Consider the following 20,971-nt stretch of genomic DNA (forward strand, 5'->3'; position numbering starts at 1 on the left):
TGTGTGTGTAGGCGGACTCAGGACCTCAGAGAATGAGAGCTGTAACTGACCTCGGGATGGTCTGACCCCCCCCCCCGCCCCACTTCAAATGAGACCTAAGGAGCCAAGCTTTGCTCAAAGCCACTCACTTATTCCCATTCAAGTCTTCCCCCGCTTTCTTCCCCTCCTCCCAATCCAGCCCTGCCCGCCTCGCTCCCCCTCCCTCACAATCCCAGCCTCAGTTTAGATGGATAGAGGTCTTTAAGGGTACAGCTTCAGCTCTGTGGACTCTTGCTGCCCTCCCTCCTTGCTTTTAGGCCCCAGGCACCTTTCGCTCCTGGGCTCTCGTGAGCCTCCGGCTCAAGATACTAGGTGAGGGATATACATTTGTTCCCAAGAAGTGGGAGCTCCAGAAGGGCAGGTTTCAGCTCAGTATCAGGTCTTTTCCAGTGAGCTACAGCTGTCCACAGGTGACACGGGCTGCCTTGGGAGAAAGGGAGCTGTTCACGTCAAGGCTGGTGAGAGTATTGTCCAGTGAGATTGCACTGGGTGACTTCTGAGCTACTTCCAACCCCCGTAGTTTATGATTCAATGGAGCTCACCCTGCCAAGGAAGGAACTTTCAGGAAGATCAGGATTTTTCTGGTCCCTGGGGGGGTGGGGGCAGCTGATGGCCTTCCTGCTGCAGTTCCCATTGCCCAACATGCACCAGGTCTCACTGGGGGTTGGAGGACAAGCAAGCGGGTCACATCTTAACTCACCAGGAACTATCAAACACCTGCTCCCCATAAGGACAGGTGAGGTTGTGATGTGTATGTGCCTGTGTGCCTTCACAGTGCTCACGTGTACCTGTTCCTTCTGTTCCTACACATACATACATAAAACCTTTTTATATAACACCATTTTAATGGAAATGCAGTTTTTCCAAAATGAAAGTAGCTGGTACAGATCTGAATGATGCTTATGTAACTTTAAACACTGAGTTTGGGTAGATCCTAATTCATTAACAGAAGGGGAAAGGGAGGAGTTCTCACATATTTACCTCCCATCTTTGTCAGAAGGTCGAAAGGTCATGAATAGAAAAGGATTTTTGAGGTAAATCTTTAATAGGTTGCTAGGGGGCCTTTTGGGGCCCTCCCCCCACCCTCTAGTGGGGTAGTTAAGCTGCTGCGGTGGGAGGAGGGGGGAGTGCAGGCAGGAGCTGAGGACTGAGGATTGAGAGGTACCTGCTCCCCCCCACCCCTCCCATCCCACTCTGTAGTGTTGGGCGGGACACTTCACCTCTCTACACTGTAATTTTCCTCCTCCATAGAGACAATCCCTCCCCCTTTTATAGTTTACAAAGTACTTTTCACATACATTTTCTGTCACATTTGATCTCTTATTGCTTCGAGGTTGACAGAGCAGATATGCCCATTTTGTAGATGAGGAAACAGGGTTTGGAAAGGTTAACTGACTCACCTAAGGTCTCACAGCTTGTTAAGAAGAGGAGGCAGGACTAGAAGTTGTCTTTTTATTTATCTATTTATTTATTTTTGACCACGCCACGCAGCTTGCGGGATCCTAGTTTCCGGACCAGGGACTGAAACTGGGCCCACGGCAGCGAAAGCGCTGACTCCCACTGGACTGCCAGGGAACTCCCTAGAAGTTCTCTTTTGACTTTAAGACTTGAATCTTGACACTTCACCTAGTTCCTTTCCTATCTATAAGATGGAGGAGATACCAGAACCTAGTCACTGTCCTTTCTTTTTTTTTTTTGGTCACTGTCTTTTCTTGCTAAGAACTCTGACTGCATCACCTCCTCTGGGAAGCCCTCCCAGATACCCACTCTCAAGCCAGAGCTTTATAGCCTCCTACGTACTCTCTCAGAGCACTTAGCATCATTTCTTGCAGATAGTTTGCTTACAGACTTCCCCACCAGAAGATGGATTAAGACTGTATTATTCATTTTGGATCTAGCATAGTGCCTGACACAGAGCAGGCAGACTTTCTTTATGTATTTGTGAGTCTATGTCTTAACCAGTGCTCTGAACCAGGGGTTCAGTAAGACACACAGCAAGAAATACATTTTTTGTTGTGAGATAACTGAAACAAAAGTTTCCTGGGACAATACTCATCCTTGCTATGTGCATGCACTCTGATACTTTCTATTTATTGTATTCTGTTTTTTTAAGATGCTGGTCATGACTCTCTAAATGGATCTCATGACCCACCACCAGGTTGTGACCCACAGTTGGAACCACACTGCTTTCATCTCTGTGTGCTGTGGACGCCTTCCGTGTGTACGGCTCTAGCTGTCCCTGAAAGATACAGAGGAGGTGGCCCTCAAGCACCTCTTGCTCTGAGGTCAAAGAAAGGTTCATTTTTAAGAAAACACACAGAACCCTTCTAAGACCAGAGGCACTGGGGTGCTAATAGAACCAAGGGCAGAGGAGTGAGACGACGGAAGGTCCCTGTGAAGCCTGGTGAGCACCTCTGTGCCCCCAGAAACTACAAAAGCAATGGCAGCTTTACTGGAGCCTGGAACACAGACAGGCAGGGCTTGCACTCTTGATGCCATGGGCTTCTCACTGCTCTGTCCCCAGATTACAGGTCTTTAGCCCAGAAAGCTGTCTGGGGTCATGATGGGCATCTTTCCTACAGTTAAGGGGGCTGGGGAAGTGGGAGGCCTAACTTCTGCCTCAAACAGCCTCAAAAATACCCTCCTCCCTCCAGGCCCTGGGCCAGTTGCTGGTTGTGTGACTTTGGGTGGGCCCCGTTTAATTAGGTTCAAGGGTGACAGCTGAGGCCAGGGCTCTCAGGGCCTAACACCTCTCCCAAGAGAAAGCTTACAAACTATCTCTGGTCACCTACCTGTTTCTTCCCCGTATCTTACCTTTACCTCTACCGGAAGGCTGTTGAGAGGCAATCTGGAAGCAACAGCCCCTTCCTGCCCCTACCGCCACCTGAGTGCAGGCAGTGGGGTAGTGAGGGTGTGGCTCAAAGGAGTGCCATTCCTGTCTCCCATGGCTCCTCCGGTTGGACTGGCTGTTCCTGAGCCAAGGTTTGGGAAAGGGAAATAGCTGAAGGAGCTTCCTCCATGGGAGGTGCACGCTCACTCCAGAACCCTGCCCCTTTCCCCACAGAAAATAAACACAGGGTTGGGCAGAGACAGACCTTTCCTGACCCTCTGATGTCATTGAAATGTTCCATTAAAATGTTTTAAGAAAATTTTTATTACAAACAGAACACATCCATGTTCTTGCTTTCTCTGATTGTTCCTGGCAGAGTCTCAGTTCCGTTTTGTATTGTAACTGGGAAGGTGGGGTCTCAGCACCCGGGTTCCGGACCCCTGTGCCCTCCTGTCACAAGGCTTTTGCCTGGCTGTTTCAGGCAAGGTCCTGGGGGTGAGGTGGGGTGGGATGCAAAGACAGATCTGGTGACAGTGACTGAACAGTTGTGGGGGGTGCCAGATGTGGAGGCTGGGGAGGGAGGGAGGAGCCAGTGGTGGTGAGTATAGCTTCTACGTAGAGTAGCCCGGGGAACCTCACTGGGGCTTCAGATTTGGGATGATGCATTCTGCAAGGTGCAGGCATGTTCATCATCCCAACCCTACCACTTAGTTATTGAGCCTCTTGATTTAGTTTCCTCATCTTAAAATGGGGATAATGTTAGTACCTACTTCATAGAGCACTGTGACGATTAAATGAGATAATACGCAAAGCGATGAGCGCCTGAAACACCGGAGGTGCTCAATAGATATCACTCTCATCCTCATCAAGCTTGCCTTCTGCATCCATCATCTGCCCAGTTCCCCACGCCAGAAACCTGAGGTCACCCAAGACTCCTCCTCCCCACTCATACCCACCCCCACAATCCATCCTGAGGCCACGTGGCTCTTCCCCTCGCAAGTATTTGTCAGGCCTTTTCATTCTCCCCATTCCCACTACCTCTCTCTCAGGGGACGCTGGCATCAAGCTCTCTCCTCCTCTAGGGCCCAAATCCAAATCCATCCCCAGCTCTCCTAGAAGATGATGCAAATCTGATCCTGGCTACATGGAATGATTCAGCAGTTCCCCACGACTTTCAGAACAAGCACAGATGCCTGGCTCTGGCTCCTGGTGGCTTACCCCACCCATCTCGCACACCTTCCCCACACTCACCCGTGATTCTGTCCGGAGGAAAGAGGCACCTGTGATTCTTTGGCACCGTGTGCTTCCACGCTTTTGCAAAGGCCGGTCTTGCTGCCTGCGTGCCCTTCCCCCTCCGGTGTGTGATGACGCCTCAACCTTTAACATACAATTCAAGTGCCACCTCTTCCTCAAATCCTCCCAGGTCCCCAGCGGGACTTAGATGCTTCTCTGTGCTCCTGTATTTTCATTCTGGTTTACTTGACGGTTGCCCCCACTCCAGAGTAAGCTCCTTTGAGGGCAGGCACTGTCTTTTTTCCTCCACTCCCCTCATGCCCTCAGAGAGTGGCAAACAGTAGGCTCTGTTGGAAGCCAGTCCCGCTGGGCACTTTCCTCCCCGGGCACTGCCGGTCTCCCGGGCCAGTGAGCCAGGGAAGCTCGGAGGCAGAACGCCAGCCTCCTAGACACTTTCTCCACCACCCAGGACAGGGAGTCCCAGACCCGGAGCGGAGCCTCGGAGCCTGACGGCCACCACAGGCACAAGAGTCTGGAACTCGGAAGTCTGGTCACATCTAACCCGGGCTTTGCAAACGAGGCCGGAGCCGACTGAGGCTTGGTGAAACCAACAGACACACCTCGCCCAGCACTCAGAAAGGGCGCGTGCCGTGGACGAACCCGCAGCAGGGTAGACCCTCGACCCTCCCACCCCACAGGCAGTATGTGAGCGTGTAAGATAAGGACAAATGAAACTATTTGGGACAGGAGCCGCCGGGCCTGGCCGGGATTTCGGCCTCCCTAGATCCCGGTTCCTCGGGAGCACTGCCTCCCCTCCCCCCACCTAGTCCTGGGAGGCCACGTGACCTGCGCCCCCAGGAGCCACTAATCGCCTGGCTCCGTCCCTTCTCCTAAATAGGGAAGCGACAAGAGTAGATCGAGTTTCTCGGCCCGTATTTACAGGTTTCCTGGACGAAGCCAAACCACCTCCTTCCCTCGCTCCCCCAGCGCGCGCACTGGGGAAAGGAGAGAAGGGCCCCCTCCCGCGCCCCACCCCCACCCCTCCAGTCCTCCGAGCCGCGGGTGCGGCCACTTCTTTCTCCCTCCCTCTTCCCTCCCTCCCTCCCTCCGCAGCCGCTCCGCCGGCCCCTCTGGGGGCAAAGCAGAGGTTGCCGCATTCCAAACCCCGGACGGCCCTTTGAGGTCACGTGGCGCGATGGGGGTGGGGCGGCAGGACGCCCCTGACCTAGGCTGGCGACCTAGAGGCTTTGCAGTGAAGCGGATCCTGGTGCCTTCTCCCCAGGCCTCTTGGAGGCCAGCTTCGTTTGGGGAGTGATGCAAGGCGGATTTTTACCCTCCAGCGGCTACTGTGTGCCTGGCCCGTGCTGAGTACTCACGCTTCTTACCTCCAGGCCTCCCTGCACCCAGGCAGGGGGCTCACGCCTTTCCCACTGGAAACACTGGCCGGGAGTCACCAAGGCAAAATGGATAGGGAGGTGAGAGACTGGCTTAGTTTATGCCAAGGGTCTTTGTTAGGCCCAAGTCCAGAGCTAACCGTGTCCCCTCTGCGTAGCCTGGGACCCAGCCTGACCTCTGAGAGCTGTACTTAGGGCCCCGGGGACAAGAAAACTTAAGAGGGGTGTGCTTTCCTTCCGGGCTGTGCAGACAGTCTCTGAAGTGCTCCGTCAATTTTAGTGTGAACTCAGTTGGAAATCCCTTTCCTGGAGCTGAACCTGGTCCCGTGAAGGGGCCTTGGCTGCCTTATGAGGTCAAGGCAGGAGTGGGTAGACGGGAAGTTGAGGCACTGGCCACAGCCAACTTGCCTGAGAAGTTTGACCTTGTAGGGGAGGGAGAGTATGGAGGGTAGAATGGAGATGACAGGAGGGAGGCATATTTTGGATGGAGGGGGAGGTCTGCGTCTGAATATTTATTACTCTTTCAAATCTTTATTGAGCCCTTACTAAATGTGAATCACGTGTTTAGCCAATTGGCATGATCATCGGCTATTTTACCAGTCACAGGTCCTGACCTGGAGCTAGAGTCATTAAGAATGAATTCCTGCCCTCATCGAGCTTACAGTCTAGTGGGAAAGCTAAACAAGTGAGGGACATTTACAGAGCAGTGTGCTAAGAGCGACAGTGGGGGCGCAGAGTTGTAGGAAAACACAGAGGAAGAGCATTTAGCCCAGACTAGGTTGGGAAGAAGGATGGCTATGGGGTAAGTGTTATCTCTGCCGCGGGCTGAAGTTTAAACTATCCTATATAGGTTGGGGTGAGAGTGGAATAGGAAAGAGTAACCTTCCAGGTAGAGGGCATGCGCGGTGCATGCGAAGTCCCAGAAGCTCGTTCTGGACCGTGGAGTACAGCCACCCTGTGAATGGCTGACAGAGCAGGAGGAGATGGAGAGAGTGCATTTGGGAGAAGAGGGCTGAGCTGATGAGTAATGCCCATCTGGGAGGGGATGAGGTTGGGGAGACCCTTGCTCCTCTGAGTCTACAGAGTTCCTCAGGCATTCTGTAGTGGAGGATGTGACACCTCCTTTTATAGTTGCTTTATAAAATTAATTTTTTTTTATCGAGCTAATACAAACACATTGCTTACAAATCAAGTCATTCTAAAGGGCTTGGAATAAACACAGAAGTCCCACTGGCGTTTCTCCCAATTTTAATCCTACTCCCCAGGGGCAACCGCTTTCAACTCGTTTAGCTGTGTCTTCTGGTATTTCCTTCCTTATTTCTAAATAATATATGTACTGCCATTCTGGGTTCATTTATCTAATTTGTTGACTCCCTGTCTTGGTAGATGAGGGTTTTGATTCTCTTCCTTGCCTCTTTCCCTCTTCCCACTCCCATTATGTTTATATCACAATTTAGGGTTAAATCCATGTTCAGTGATCTCATTATTGACTTTGAAAATATTGTTTACTTTTGAGGCAAGTATGCTGGTTCCATTTCCTTTTCTAATATAACTTTTTGTTGTGTGCTCTGTTTACATTTCCTTTCTTGTACTACTTTTTTGTTTTTCCTGGAGTTAATTGCCTCATTTTTTATTTGCTTGGTTTTCTTTGAATCTCTGACTCCATCTTCCCACACCCTTCAACAGCTCTGTAAAACATCTTCTCAGTACAGTTTTGCATATGGCCAAACCTGTCATATAATCTTATTGGTTCTGTTTTGTTTCTCCTTGGAGACATTTGTCCTGTGGTGCTCCATCCTTCTGCTTTTCTCTGGATGCGTTGCTCTTGAGGCTTGTAGCACACCTGTCACCCTGGGACTTCTCATGGCCAGTAATTAAGAATTCACTTTGCCCTTTTCCTCTTTCAGGGACCCAGTGTCTTCCTCTTCCTCAGTTTACTTCGTTGTTTGGATGAAGCACATCCTCCAGTAGCTTCCTGAGAAAGAATGCCTGGGAGGTAACAGTTTAGAGACTTTTGCCTACCTAAAATGGTTTTATCCCACCCTCACTCTTTCTTTTCCTTTCCTTTCCCTTCCTTCCTTCTTTTCTTTCTTTCTTTTTTAATATTTATTTATTTGGCTGCGCCGGGTCTTAGATGCAGCATGCAGGATCTTTGTTGCATCATGTGGGATCTTTAGTTGGGGCATGTGGGATCTTTAGTTGCAGCGTGCAGGATCTAGTTCCCTAACCAGGGATTGAACTTAGACCCCCTGCTTTGGGAGTGCGCAGTCTCAACCGCTGGACCATCAGGGAAGTCCCTCCCTCAGCTTTTTTTTTTTTTTTTTTTTTTTGGTGGTAAGCGGGCCTCACTGTTGTGGCCTCTCCCGTTGCGGAGCACGAGCTCCGGACGCGCAGGCTCAGTGGCCATGGCTCACGGGCCCAGCCGCTCCGTGGCATGTGGGATCTTCCCGGACTGGGGCACGAACCCGTGTCCCCTGCGTCGGTAGGCGGACTCTCAACCACTGCGCCACCAGGGAAGCCCCCTCCCTCAGCTTTTGATCCCACTCCTTCTTCTCCCCCTGACCCCCCGCAAAGTCCAGAATCTCTCTGTTTCAATACTGTATCTCCAGAATCGATCTTCCTGTCTCCTGCATGAGTGGGGAAGGGGACACAATAAATCACTTCATTGCGCTGGGTACCACTGAGTTTCCTGACGATCAAATTGCACTTTAAGTAGGTCTTTGAACAAGCCCCCAGCTTTTAGACCCCTGCCTTCTAGTTTACTCACTCCTTCCAATTCCTAGCCTCTCTGAGGGGAGTGTCCACTTGCTTCTCGTGGGTGTTCTGGGCCTGCCTTTCTTGCCACTCTCCCATACACTTTCTGTTTTCATACGATGTAGTTCAGGATTCTTTTTTTTTAAAAAAATTATTTATTTATGGCTGCATTGGGTCTTCGTTGCTGCGCGCGGTCTTTCTCTAGTTGCGGCGAGCAACTATTCTTCATTGCGGTGAGCAGGCTTCTCGTTGCGGTGGCTTCTCTTGTTGCGGAGCACGGGCTGTAGGCGCACAGGCTTCAGTAGCTGTGGCACGTGGCCTCAGCAGTTGTGGCTCACGGGCTCTAAAGCGCAGGCTCAGTAGTTGTGGCTCACTGGCCTAGTCGCTCCGCGGTATGTGGGATCTTCCCAAACTGGGGCTTGAACCTGTGTCCCCTGCATTGGCAGGCGGATTCTTAACCACTGCACCACCAGGGAAGCCTGGTTCAGGATTCTTAATGTCTCTTAGTTTAGTTGAAGGTGAAGTTTGGGTTTCTGTTTCTGATTCTCCTTGTTTTGAGGGTGATGTTTTGAGAGAAAAAGGGGACAGCAAGGGCTCTACTCCACCATCTTGTGACCACAAGTCTGAGATGTCTCCCTGAGGTGGACGGTAGAGCCAGTCTGTGCCTGACATCCCTGCTGACAGAGAGGGAGGGGCTTATCTGTAGGAGGAGGTGAGCAGGGGAGAAGAGGAGCTTCAGAGCTTAGAAGAGCTGCTGTGGGAACCTGATTGGGAGGCCCCCAGAGATAACAAGGATTACTGGGCCCCAGTGAGGCCTGGGTGAGGTGAGACTGAGAATCAGCAGAGAAGGCAGCAAGGAACAGGGATGGAGGTAGTGAGAGGCAGGGAGTAACCCCTAGCTGGGAGGGAGAGAGTGAGGGGCTGGGGGCCGTTCTAGAATGGGGGGGGGAGGGGGGAGGGGAGAGGCAACAAAGTGACTGGCTTTGAGGCAGGCCATTCGCCAGGAGGCAGAAGAGGATGAGATAGCCTTGATAACCACTAATCAGATGTTGATTATGTGCCAGGGGCTGAACCAAGTTCTTCAAAGCAGGCTCAGAGGAGTGGGCAGCCGAGAGGAGGAGGGGAAAGAAAGGAGTTTAAGGTCAGAGAGGGCAGGTCTGAGGCTCAGGTTTGAAGGTGAGGCAGGTCGGAGTGACAGTGGAGTCTTGGGTCCAGAGGTGAGAGAGCCCCTCAGGGCAGAACCACCAAGCGGGCACGTCCCTGAGGAGGGTGAGATGTGAGGTGGGGGGAAAGGGCTGTGTGATTGCTCAAGTCTTCTGCAGGAAACGCGGTGGGTGGGAAAGGCCAGTCATTTCAGTCATCTACATGGATGGCCTCTTGGACACTGAGGAAGGATAGAGTTTTTAAAAGGGAGGGTGGTCACTTCAGTCCACTTCAATATTTACTGAACTTCCATGTGACCCACCTTCCCCAGGTTACATAGCCTGGGGGTACAATCAGAGTAAAGTCACTAGAAGTATACAGCCTCTGGCTCTCAGCCCTAATCATGCAGCTCTCAAAACCCCACAGGCTGTTTCCGGGGTCTTAGAGCTCTTTCCCGCCTGCTCCTTGTGTGGCCGTTCTATTCCACCTCTCGGCTGTGTGCTGACATCACTCCTCCTGGCCATGAATGCCACTTCTGTCGCTCCTCACTGTGCAGCCCCAGAGCTGCACCAGCCAGGATTCTGTGGTTACAGGCCACAGAAACCAACTCTGGCTAACTTAAGCAGAAAAGCAGTTGATTGGAAGGTTATTGGGCAGCTCACAGATTCAATAGCCACTCCCTACCTTTTTTTCTGGGCTGGTAAGCCTTGATTTTGTTCTGGAATTAACCTGCCCTGTACTCAGGGAAGGGGACCCCCCTCAGCCACAGGAGTTGAATGTTGATCAATCTAAGCAGCCAATCAGGGTGCTTCTGCCTCCCTGCCAGTGATTGGTTTAGGCCTAGGCATGTGATACAACCCTGGTCAATGAGACATGAGGTGGGAAGCCCACTAGGCCAGGGGTCTCCACAGAATCACAGAGAAGCTGAGTGGAACCTTGACCTTATTGAAGGTGGAATCAACCCTGTGTGCCTCTGAAAAATGATATACTTTTTTTTTTTTTTTGCGGTACACGGGCCTCTCACTGTTGTGGCCTCTCCTGCTGCGGAGCACAGGCTCCGGACGCGCAGGCTTAGCGGCCATGGCTCACGGGCCCAGCTGCTCCGCGGCATGTGGGATCCTCCCAGACCAAGGCACGAACCCGCATCCCCTGCATCGGCAGGCGGACTCTCAACCACTGCGCCACCAGGGAAGCCCGAAAAATGATATACTTGTTCATTGTTTAAGCCACCTTTAGTTGGTCTTCTGTTGCTTTCCACCAAAAGGTCCTAACCGACACATAAGACACTGCCAAGTATCTTTCCCTGGTAGCCTGGGGTGAAGGAGGGAAAAATAAGCTGATGGCTAAGGAGTAGGATTGATAAGTTTTCAAAATAAAGGAGACGGATGCATCTTTTGAAGATACAAGAATTACCTCATAAATAAGAATTGACTAAAAATGCTAGAGAGAAGGGGAATAACTCTGAGAGGGGACCACCAGTTATTAAGTAGACACTTACTATATACCAGGCATTGTGAAAGGGGCTAAGGTGTGGTGATGAGCAGAAGACAAGATCCCTGCTCTTACGGAACTTTCAGTCTGAGTGGAGCAGAGAGACAATAAGCATGTAAATAACACAATAAACAGGATAAGGTAATGGAAGGTAATCTTAGGGGGGTAGTTAATTTTGATAGATGGAGGTCCAGAAAGTCTGCTCTGAAGAGGAGACCCAAAGGGTGGGAATGAGCCAGCTACGTGAAGAACCATATGGAGATTCCAGAAAATGTCTCAGGGAGCAGCAGTTGGCTCTGTCCTGGCTGGGAATTCCAGAAAGGGAAAGACATGGCGGCAAAACTTGCCTTAGAGGCTCACTCGGGCCAGGAGTGACAGAATAGCTGAAGACCTGTATTTTCCCGGCTCTGCCTTGGACATTAGCTCCCCTGTGACAGGACAGGCTGGGAACTGAGGTGTCGTTGACTTTCTAGAGGCTGAAAAAGTTTGAATGCAGTATTTTGAGAGAGAGCCTGTGGGTTGAAAGAAAGACACCTGGGGCCAGCAGGTGACCCTGGTGCTACCACGTGTCTCCTCTTGTCTCTCCAGTCTAGAGTCCCAACCTGTTCCTCTGTTTTAACATGTCTTAGTTCAGACTGCTATAACATGATACCATAGACTAGGAGGCTTTATAAACAAGAGAAATTTATTTTTCACATTCCCATTTCCAGATCAAGGTGCAGGAAGGGTCAGCGTCGGGTGAGGGCCCGCTTCCTGGTTTCTAGATGGCTGGCTTCTAGTTGTGTGCTCACGTGGCAGAAGGGGCAAGAGAGCTCTATGAGGCAAGAGAGCTCTATGAGATCTCTTTTAAGAGGGCACTAATTCCATTCATGAGGGCTTATGATCTAATCACCACCCAAAGGCCCCACCTCCTAATACCATCACATTGGGAGTTAAGATGTCAGCATATGAATTTGGGCGGGGCCGGGGGGGAGGGAGTGGGGGTGGTGATGGATGGACGGGGACACACACACACACACACACACACACACACACACACACACACGCCCCTTTAGTCCATAACAAACAGCTCAACCAAACCAATAAGCACTTCCAGAGTGTTTACTTTTTGTGTAGCTTCTCCTGGGAGTTTCTGTGGGGTGGATACCACGACAGAAAGATAAAACCTAACCTCAAGGAGCTTGCTGGTAAAGGATTCAAGAACTCTGCCTCTGAAACAACTAGAAAACAATTTCTCAGCAGAAAATCAAGGATACCTCATAGGGTTATATACCACGGTGACCATCACAGTCCCCTCACTGTCTACTGCGGTGGTGACACCCTCCCAGCCTAGCACCAATGGTCCCGTCTCCTCATCTACTGTTCCCTTCTTCCCCCAGGGTTAAGGGTGACCTATTTCTTACTGAGCTCCCCCCACCCCATCCCTTTAAGGTGATTCATCAAGTTGGAGCCTGATGTATGATTTCTGTTCATCCTGTGCTGCCTTCCTCCAGTCTCCTGGGGATGTGAAGGAGGAGATGGGAGGGACCAGTTAGCTGGATTGAGATCCCTTTGCCCAGAGGTGACAGTGCCACAGTGGGGCTCTTCAAGGGCCTATCCAGCAAGAGGTCCTAGTTTGGGGGATCCTGAAGCTGAACAAATAAGAAAAACATTGAACACGTTCCTTGTTGATCTGTTGGAGAGGCAGACCACTAACAATTTTCTTGTGCTATCTCATTAAATCTACACAACAACCCCTCAAGGGCGGCGGAGGGGGGCGGGGGGCGGTTTATTCCATTTTACAGTGGAAGAAACTAAGGCACAGAGAAGCAAAGTCACTGTCCTAGTCAAACAACGAGTGGGTCGTGCAGCCAAGATTTGAACCCAAGCCGTGTGACTGCAGGTATCCATCCCCGTTTGACACCACAGTCCACACTGCCAAACTGGCTCATTCTAGGAATTTCCCTTCTCCTTGCCACAATATTAAGAACTGAGCTAGAGGCCATTCTGAGCAAGGACCAGTTCCCCTCCTCCCTGTGTGAGGAGAAGGAGCTGGGATCCAAGAGAGGAATTCCGGAAGAGACACTGCCATTTGGGTTATTCTTCCTTAATGTTCCCCAGGCGGGGAACGCTAGCTTTTGATTTGCCAGGTGTCTCTCTGTTCTTCTAATTAACGCCAGGGTCAGCTTGTAGCTGGATCCCTGCCTGTAGCTGGAATCCGTGCCCCTGTGGCTCAGGGGCCAGTCCCCTGTGAGAGCAGGAGAGGACAAAGCAAGCCCTCACTCGGGGTGGAGCTTCCTGTGATGATGTTCCCTTCGCCTCATCTATAAAAAGCTCCAATCTGATCTACCCCATTTCTGGTGGAGGCCAGGGTGGCAGAGTGTGCGGGAGGAGGAAGAATCAGGCTGAAACAGCTCCTCTTTGCCTCCCTGGATTCTCTTCCAAAATGCTGGCAGCACTGCCAGTTGGAAAATATTTTTTTCCCTCCCTTTGTCTTCTTTCTTATTTAAAAAAAAAAAAAAAGCCATCTGGTGTCAAATTCACTCCTGGCACATCATAAAGGGTAGCACTAAAAATGTCCCTGAAAAACTAAAAGCAAAACCACAGCAGTACACATGGGATTTAATCTCAGCATCCTAGAATTTCAGAGTTGCTAGGGGCCTCAGAGATCAAACCGTTTGTTGCACCGAGAAGGAAACTGAGGCCAGGAGGGATTAGATCACACTTTCAAAACTGTTTATTGAGCGCCTGCTCTGTTCATGGCACTCTGCAGGCGGGGGGGACTAATCGAGATCATAAAAGACAAAAACCTCTGCCTTCCTAGAGTTCTCAGTGGGAGGTTCTTGCCTCTGTCCTCGGGCCTGCCTCTGCCACCGCCCTTCCCAAACGGCCCGGCCATCCTACTCCCGCGCTGCACCACCGGGCCGCGTGGTTGTCACCTCCAGGCCGTGGGCCGGCTGGGGCCTGGGGCGGCCCCGCTTTGCGCGCCGCACCCGGGGTTTTCATGGGGCCAAGTTTGCAGCGCGCCGCCCCAGCGCGGTCCCCCGCCGGCCGTCGCTGGGATCTCCCGCCGCTTCCGCCCGCCGCCGCTGCGGCTACGCATTCCTCAGGGTTGAGCAACAACTTTCCCTCCGAAGGCGGCTGGGCCGGGGCCAGGCGCCCCGGGCCGCTTGCGCTGGGCCCTTCGCAGGGCACGGCGCGGGTCGCCAGTGTGGGCCTCCTAAGGGGTGCGGTCCGCTCTCCGGTACCTGTCGCGGCGCTCTCGGCGCGGATCCCCGTCCAGGGCGCGGCGCCACAGCCGCCGGCCCTTCCCCTGGGAGCCGAGGCGGGCGCAGGCCGGGGACGCGCCTGCGGAGCGCAACAGGACTGCCTAAGGACCAAGCGGCTGCGTGGGCCTGACCCTGGCTGAGCGCGCAATGTTTGCCTCGATTTTTTACTCCAGTTGCGAAGGTTCTTTGACGACGGAAGGAGGAGGGTTTGTAGTAACTACAGAAGAGAGGTCCTAACCCACTTCTTAGTCTGAATCTAAATATTTACAACAATCGTATTAATGCAAGCACTTTTATCCTTTGAATACACATTATGCCCACTGAACTTCAGCATATCTCTGGGAGGAAGTTGGTTTCTTACTGCTTTACTCATGTTACAAATGAAAAAGGCCAGGCATGTAGTTCCATCTCTAGTCAGAAGCCAAGAAGCAGCCCAACTCGGCGCACAATCCGGGGCCACCTCAGGCCTCCTGACTCTCGCTGGTCAAAGCAAGCCCTTCCTGGACCCTGATGTGACCCCGAGAGGAACTGGCCCAGCTTTTCAGTCTTGGGGGCTGAGTGTTGGAGCCTGTAGGGTGGAGTGGGGTTAGACAAACAGATTAAGCTCTAGAGTGTAGACTAGTGAGTCTAGACTCACTAAAATGTAAGCCCCAGGATGGCAGGGGTTGGCTCTGTTTTGTTCACTGCTGTAACCCCAACTCTGAAAACAATGCTTGGCACATAGTAGATGCTCAATAAATATTTCTTGAGTGGATAAATGCATACAGAAAAGGTCTTCAGATTTCTAACTAAGAATTAAACATATATCCCACTTTCTGCATCTTTACCTTCCCTTTGAACTTTTGCTTTCTCTTTTTTTTTGCCTCTTAAATCTTGAACTTATGTTTTAAAGGTTTTGGGGGTTTTGTTTTATTTTAATATATTTGGAATAAGTTTAGACTTACAGAAAAGTTGCAAGATAGTGTAGAGTGTTCCCAAATACTTTTCATTTTACCTAGCTTCCCCTAAAGTTAACAACTTCCCTAACTGTGGTACATTTGTCAAAATGAAGAAATTAACATTGGCGCAATACTATTAACCAAACTATTGACTTCTTGCGGATTTCATGTTTTCCACTCATGTCCTTTTTCTGTTCCAAAATCCAAATCCAATCAGGGATGTCACATTGCATTTAGGGTGTGAAGCTTTTTTTTTTTTTTTTTTTTAAAGAGTTTAAAAAATTTTTAATGTGGACCATGTTTAAAGTCCCTGTTGAAAGTACCACAACATTGCCCCCGTTTTATGTTTTGGTTCTTTGGCCCCGAGGCACATGGGGTCTTAGCTCCCGGCCAGGGATCGAACCCACACCCCCTGCATTGGAAGGCAAGGTCTTAACCACTGGACCACCAGGGAAGTCCCTAGGGTGTGAAGCTTTTTAATATGTGAGCCAGGTCTCATTGTGTAGGGTCTCTTTCCTTGGCAGTGAGGTAGGAGAGAGTGTCCCTTGTCACTGGACTGAGCTCCCTGTCCTGGGGGCCAAGGAAATACCTTGAGCCCTGGATTTCCTGAGAGTGCTGCTAAGGGATTCCTTCTGGGCTTGCCTGCTGGATCTGGTAGCATCTGGTTCAAATCCAGACCCCACTGGGTCTCCCCTCCCTGCCCGCTTCCCTCCACCATGCACATACCTGCCAGGGAATAGCCATGCTGCTCCAGGTCTGCATTTCCTTTGGGACCTGACTCTTCTCTATGCCCCTCACTATCTGGCTGCCATTCCTTGGTCTTCATGAGGGGGCAACCCCCCATACACCCCTCCCCAGCTTCACTGTTCCTCTTTCTCCATTCTGGAGTCGTCTTCCAGCCTGAAACCCTCAGGGCGACCTCTCTCTTGAGCTGTGTTACTTGGTCACAGCTCACCATCCAGTGAGCCTTGGGGTTAGAGATGAATGAAGTGAGACAATCCATTTATTTAGTCAGCCAGGATTTTTGGAGCATGGCTGGGTCACAAAGATGAACAATTCCGGTGTCTGCTCTCCAGGATCTTACCATCTGGAGGAGGAGACAATGTGAACAAATAATTGCGTAAATGGGGACATGCCCTAATGGAGATAATGTGTGTGAACAGTTGTGTGGCAGGAAAGGGGGCAGAGCCCAGCTGCTGGGGTTGTGCAGGACCATAGGGACAGCTTCTCAAATGAGGTCATGCTTGAGATGGGTCTTGAAAGATGGCTAGGAAGTGGTAGGTGCCCAAAAAGTGGGCAGGGAGAGGAGTGAAGAAGGGCATTCCCAGAAGGATTGAGAGCAGGTGTGAAAGCGCAGGGGTGTTTGAGAGCAGGGCATTTTCGGGGAACTGCAGGGTAGCCCAGCGTGGCTTACCCTCGGGTGGTTTAGGAGAGGGTGGTTAGAGAGACCAGTGGGACAGGTGGAACAGCCAGGGCTTAGGTGCCATGGTAAGACGTTTGAACCTTGTTCAGCAGGGGGTGAGGGCTAGGAGTCAGTTTACTTCTTGGAATGGTCACTTGGGCACTCTGTGGAGCCTGGACTGGAGTTCAGGGGCACCTGGTAGGTGGCTGCTACGAGAAACCAGACAAGAAGCAATGGGGTGTGAACCAGGGCCGTGGGTTTGGGGCAGAGGGAACAGACGCCAGAGAAGCTTAGGAGGCAGGACTTAAGTGACTGGATGGCAGGGGCCGTGGTGAGAGGTGAGAGGGGTTAAGGGTGACTTCAGAGCCCTGGCTTGTAGGAGGAAGGGAAGGGAGGCTCAGGGGGCGGCTCATCAGACAGATGAGCATCGTTTTTTCTTTTATGTTTTTTTTTGTGTGTGTGTGTGATGCGCGGGCCTCTCACTGTTGGGGCCACTCCCGTTGCGGAGCGCAGGCTCCGGACGCGCAGGCGCAGAGGCCATGGCTCACGGGCCCAGCCGTTCCGCGGCATGTAGATCCCTCCGAACCGGGGCACAAACCCGTGTCCCCTGCATCGGCAGGCGGACTCTCAACCACTACGCCACCAGGGAAGCCCTCTTTTATGTTTTATGTTATTTATTTATTTATATTTGGCTGTGTGGGTCTTCGTTGCTGCCCGTGGGCTTTCTCTAGCTGCGGTGAGTGGGGACTACTTTTCGTTGCAGTGCGTGGGCTTCTCATTGCGGTGCTTTCTCTTGCTGCGGAGCACGGGCTCTAGAGCGCAGGCTCAGTAGTTGTGGCGCACTGGCTTAGTTTAGTTGCTCCGTGGCACGTGGGATCTTGCCGGTGCAGGGCTCGAACCCATTTCCCTGCATCGGCAGGCGGATTCTTAACCACTGCGCCACCAGGGAAGCCCCAGATAAGCGTCTTGAGTGGGGGCCGGGGATGGGGTGTTGCACAGATGGGCTCGCTGGACCGCCAGCTTCACTGCCCGGAGGAGAACTGTCTTAGGGATGGGAGGCAGCTGCAGAACAGGCCAACTGAGGGTCGTAGCTCCCTCAGGTGGCTCAGGGGGCCCTGACCTGGGAGACACTGGTGGGAGGGTGGGGGAGTGGAGAGGAGGGGCACTGAAAGACATGGCGTGAGGGATGGAGAAGGAGGGCAGTTTGGTTCAGGGAACTGAGGGAAGGTCACCATGTCATTCCAGACACAGAGCCAGAGCAGGATTCAACATCCTCCTGGAATCTGAGAATGGACCACCTGGGGACAAGGAGGTCCGTGGGGCCCTGAGAGAATGCTCAGAGGCGAGGAGGCGAGCAACTGTTTTAACCCCACCCCCCAGCTTTGGATGTGTCAGCACCTGCTGGAGTTCCGGAAGTGGCTGGAGTTTAATCTGAAGGCTGATGCTTCTGTTTGCTTGTGGGAGCGGCAGAGGTACCTGAAAACACCTATGTGGACAGTTTATGCAGCTGGAAGGGACCTGTGGCAGGTTTCTAGTAACCGCCCCACAGAAACCCTGATTCTCTGCTGAGCACTGTTGAGAATTGTGAAGGTCTGAGATTTTATTCTATTTACAAGCTAGCAAATGAGCCCCTGTGATAGCTGCTGGGGAGCTGAGACTCCTGGTCCGAGATGAAGGGCAGTTTATTACAGCAATAGCAGTAGAAGAGTATCAACCTCAGTTCCCATAGGGCTTCACAAGGATGGCCAAGTGATGATGTCAGGACACACAGTCAGTTGCATTTCAGGAGAGGAACCCCGAACTTGGGGAACCCAAATCTTTTATATTGGGAAGTATGCTTGCCCTTCACTCTAGAGGAAGGCACTATATACCTTCTATGGATGTTCGCTGTATCCTGGAAATGATAATCTAAAATGGAGGACAGTCAGTGGTTCACTTGAAAGATATGCAGAAATGGAATAGAACCATGGAGAATTCTCTGCCAGGAAACACATGGCCAGAGAAAACAAACAACACATTTCCCAGCCTCTCTTTTTTTTTTTTTTAAATGAGAAGTGTTGGATACAGAAGCCCATAGGTAAAACAGCCCTAATCTTTTTTTTTAATTAATTTTATTTATTTATTTTAGGCTGCGTTGGGTCTTCATTGCTGCACGCGGGCTTTCTCTAGCTGCGGTGAGTAGAGACTACTTTTCGTTGCAGTGCGCAGGTTTCTCATTGCGGTGGCTTCTCTTGTTGTGGAGAACAGGCTCTAGGGTGCGTGGGCTTCAATAGTTGGCATGCGGGCTCAGTAGTTGTGGCTCATAGGCTCTGTAGTTGTGGTGCACGGGCTTAGTTGCTCCGCAGCATGTGGGATCTTCCTGGACTAGGGCTCGAACCTGTGTCCCCTGCATTGGCAGGTGGATTCTTAACCACTGCGCAATCAGGGAAGCCCCCAGCCTCTCTTGCAGCTAGGTGTAACCATCTAATTAAGTTGTGGTCTATTAAGTGTAAGCTTTTGTGTGGCAGCTTCTGGGGAATTGCAAAAAAAAAAAAAAAGGGGGGGGGGGCTGGCATATGCCCTGCGCTTCTGATGGCTGGAATGTGGATATGTTGTTGGAGTGTGAGCAACCATGTTAGGCCAGGAGTGGCATGTAAGGACTAAGGATGCCAGACTAGCAGATGCAAGGGACCTAGGTCTCTGATTATGTTTGGACTTTTTTACACGGGAGAAAAAGAAACTTCCATCTTAACGTTTTTTTTTTTTTTGTATATGCAACTGAACTTGATTCCAACTGATATAGGGCTAGCACAGAGAAAGACCAATGGAGGATTAGACTTGTCAGCAGAGAGAAGGGTTAGGGTACTTCTCCCCCTTCCTTCTGCCTCAGCCTCATCAGGGACAGGGGGAGGGGATGGGGAGTCACCTCTGGCTTGTTCACCACCCACCGGTGATGCCCCATTCACAAGGGGGCCCAGGCTGGCCACGCGACCCAGCAGCATCCTTTCGAAGGCAGCAAGCAACAAGCTGGCTCCATTCACAAACCCTGTCTTCCTTTGAAAACCAATCATCGTGCGAAGCGTGACTGGGTGGTGGCCAGCGCTGGCCCATCTGTCATGCCCTTTCAGAGAGCCAGGCATCAGCGGCCGGCCTGGGCCGATCCAGCCCCTCTCCCTTTGTACCCCAGGGACACGCACTGTAACGAGATCACAGTGCCTGCTGAATTATTCAGAGCCGCCCTGAGTGTCAGTGTTATTATAAACATGCAGATTTCTCCGGGCTCCCAACTTCCAAATCTCCAGCAGCCATCTCCCTCCAGGAATTTTCATTGGCTGCTTTGTGCCTGTGATTTCAGATTCCCCAGGCCTTGATGGCCTAATCTGCCTTTGACTAGCTCCTACCTGCCACCGGGCATGAAGGCCTCGGTGCCCTTTACGCACCACTTTAGGCCCCATTCTTTGCTCAGCAGCCAGTCCTCACTGGCACCCCAGCAGCCTGCCTCTTCCCCGTCTCCTCCCGGCTTCACCGCCCAGGTTGGTGACATCAGACTCTCCCAAGTGCCTGCCTGATGGGGACACGTTAATAACAGCATCCTCCACTTCCGTGGGTCTCCCGTCTCATCTGTGTCCTCGTGAGGCTTTAAGCCTCTGGGTCTCCCCTCCCGTCCCCATGTTCTAGCTCCAGCACAATCTTCCCCTTCCCCACAAGTCCCAGATTCCCGGTTCTCTCTGGAGTTGGTCTGGAGAATACCCCCCAGCTGGTAATGAGGCAGAGATGGTAATGCACATTTAAGAGTAATGAAATGCAGTGATATTTCAGGCCTGACAGACCTATTTCTGGCAGCCTTAGAATTAAAGTGTGAGGCTTTGTACTGCAGCTGCTACTAGGAGCCTTCAGAGTTTTTCTAAAGATGTGAATAAAGCTTGCAGGGTTTCAGCTCAGATCTCTGTGGCTATTTATCCTGCTGATGCTTTCATTGTACCTTTTTATTTGAAATTTTAGAGCTTTTAGATGAAGGAAACGCAGCAGCAAGTGTAAAGCATACAAAATACCCTGGTGGGGGAGAACGTCCCGGTTTTTCTCTCAATTGTCCGTGACAGCTCTGGGGAGGAAGAGGGCTCGCAGGGCTTCCCCGGCGTGGCCTCCATCTCCCCTTTGAGTGGGCTCCACCTGGATCCTTGCTCTGCCAAACGAGGGAGCAGGGCCTCGTGAGAAAGCTCTAGGAGGGAGTCCATGCCACAGAGATCGATGGGGCCGCGCAGCCAGCCCTCCCTCACTGCCTCCCTGCTGTGTGAGCTGAGCCTATGCCGTCTCTGGTTGGGGCATGTGGCAGAGGGAGTAGATCCACTCTGGGCCCATAGTGAGACCTCACTCTCCAGACTCCGGACAGGAAAGGCGGCCTGCTGACCCCTGCCTCGGCACGCAGCTCCATCCTGCCAGGCCACCAGGAAGGCTGGGACCGTTCACAGGGAGAGCTACGGAGGGCAGTGGTGCGAATCGCGGGCTCTGCCGTCAGACCA

General features: G+C 51.8%; 1 protein-coding gene across 3 annotated transcripts in view; it reads left to right on the forward strand.

Annotated features, from left to right (window-relative positions):
• Positions 1 to 5,371: 5,371 nt before the first annotated feature.
• ATP23 (ATP23 metallopeptidase and ATP synthase assembly factor homolog) overlaps positions 5,372 to 20,971 on the forward strand; it is a 97,124-nt gene continuing 81,524 nt past the window's right edge. The window contains exons 1-3 of one of the 3 annotated variants that reach the window (XM_060025118.1): positions 5,386 to 5,577; positions 7,404 to 7,492; positions 18,601 to 18,646. Coding sequence is in view for 1 of the 3 variants with exons in the window: in XM_060025117.1 (XP_059881100.1) it covers positions 7,482 to 7,492 (11 nt within the window). In the remaining 2 variants the exon portion in view is untranslated. Of the gene's footprint in view, positions 5,578 to 7,403; positions 7,493 to 18,600; positions 18,647 to 20,971 lie in introns of all 3 variants that reach the window. The other 2 variants (XM_060025117.1, XM_060025119.1) reach the window with 2 other exon arrangements.

This window comes from Delphinus delphis, chromosome 11, assembly GCF_949987515.2.
Source record: "Delphinus delphis chromosome 11, mDelDel1.2, whole genome shotgun sequence".
NCBI classification, from domain to species: Eukaryota; Metazoa; Chordata; class Mammalia; order Artiodactyla; family Delphinidae; genus Delphinus; species Delphinus delphis.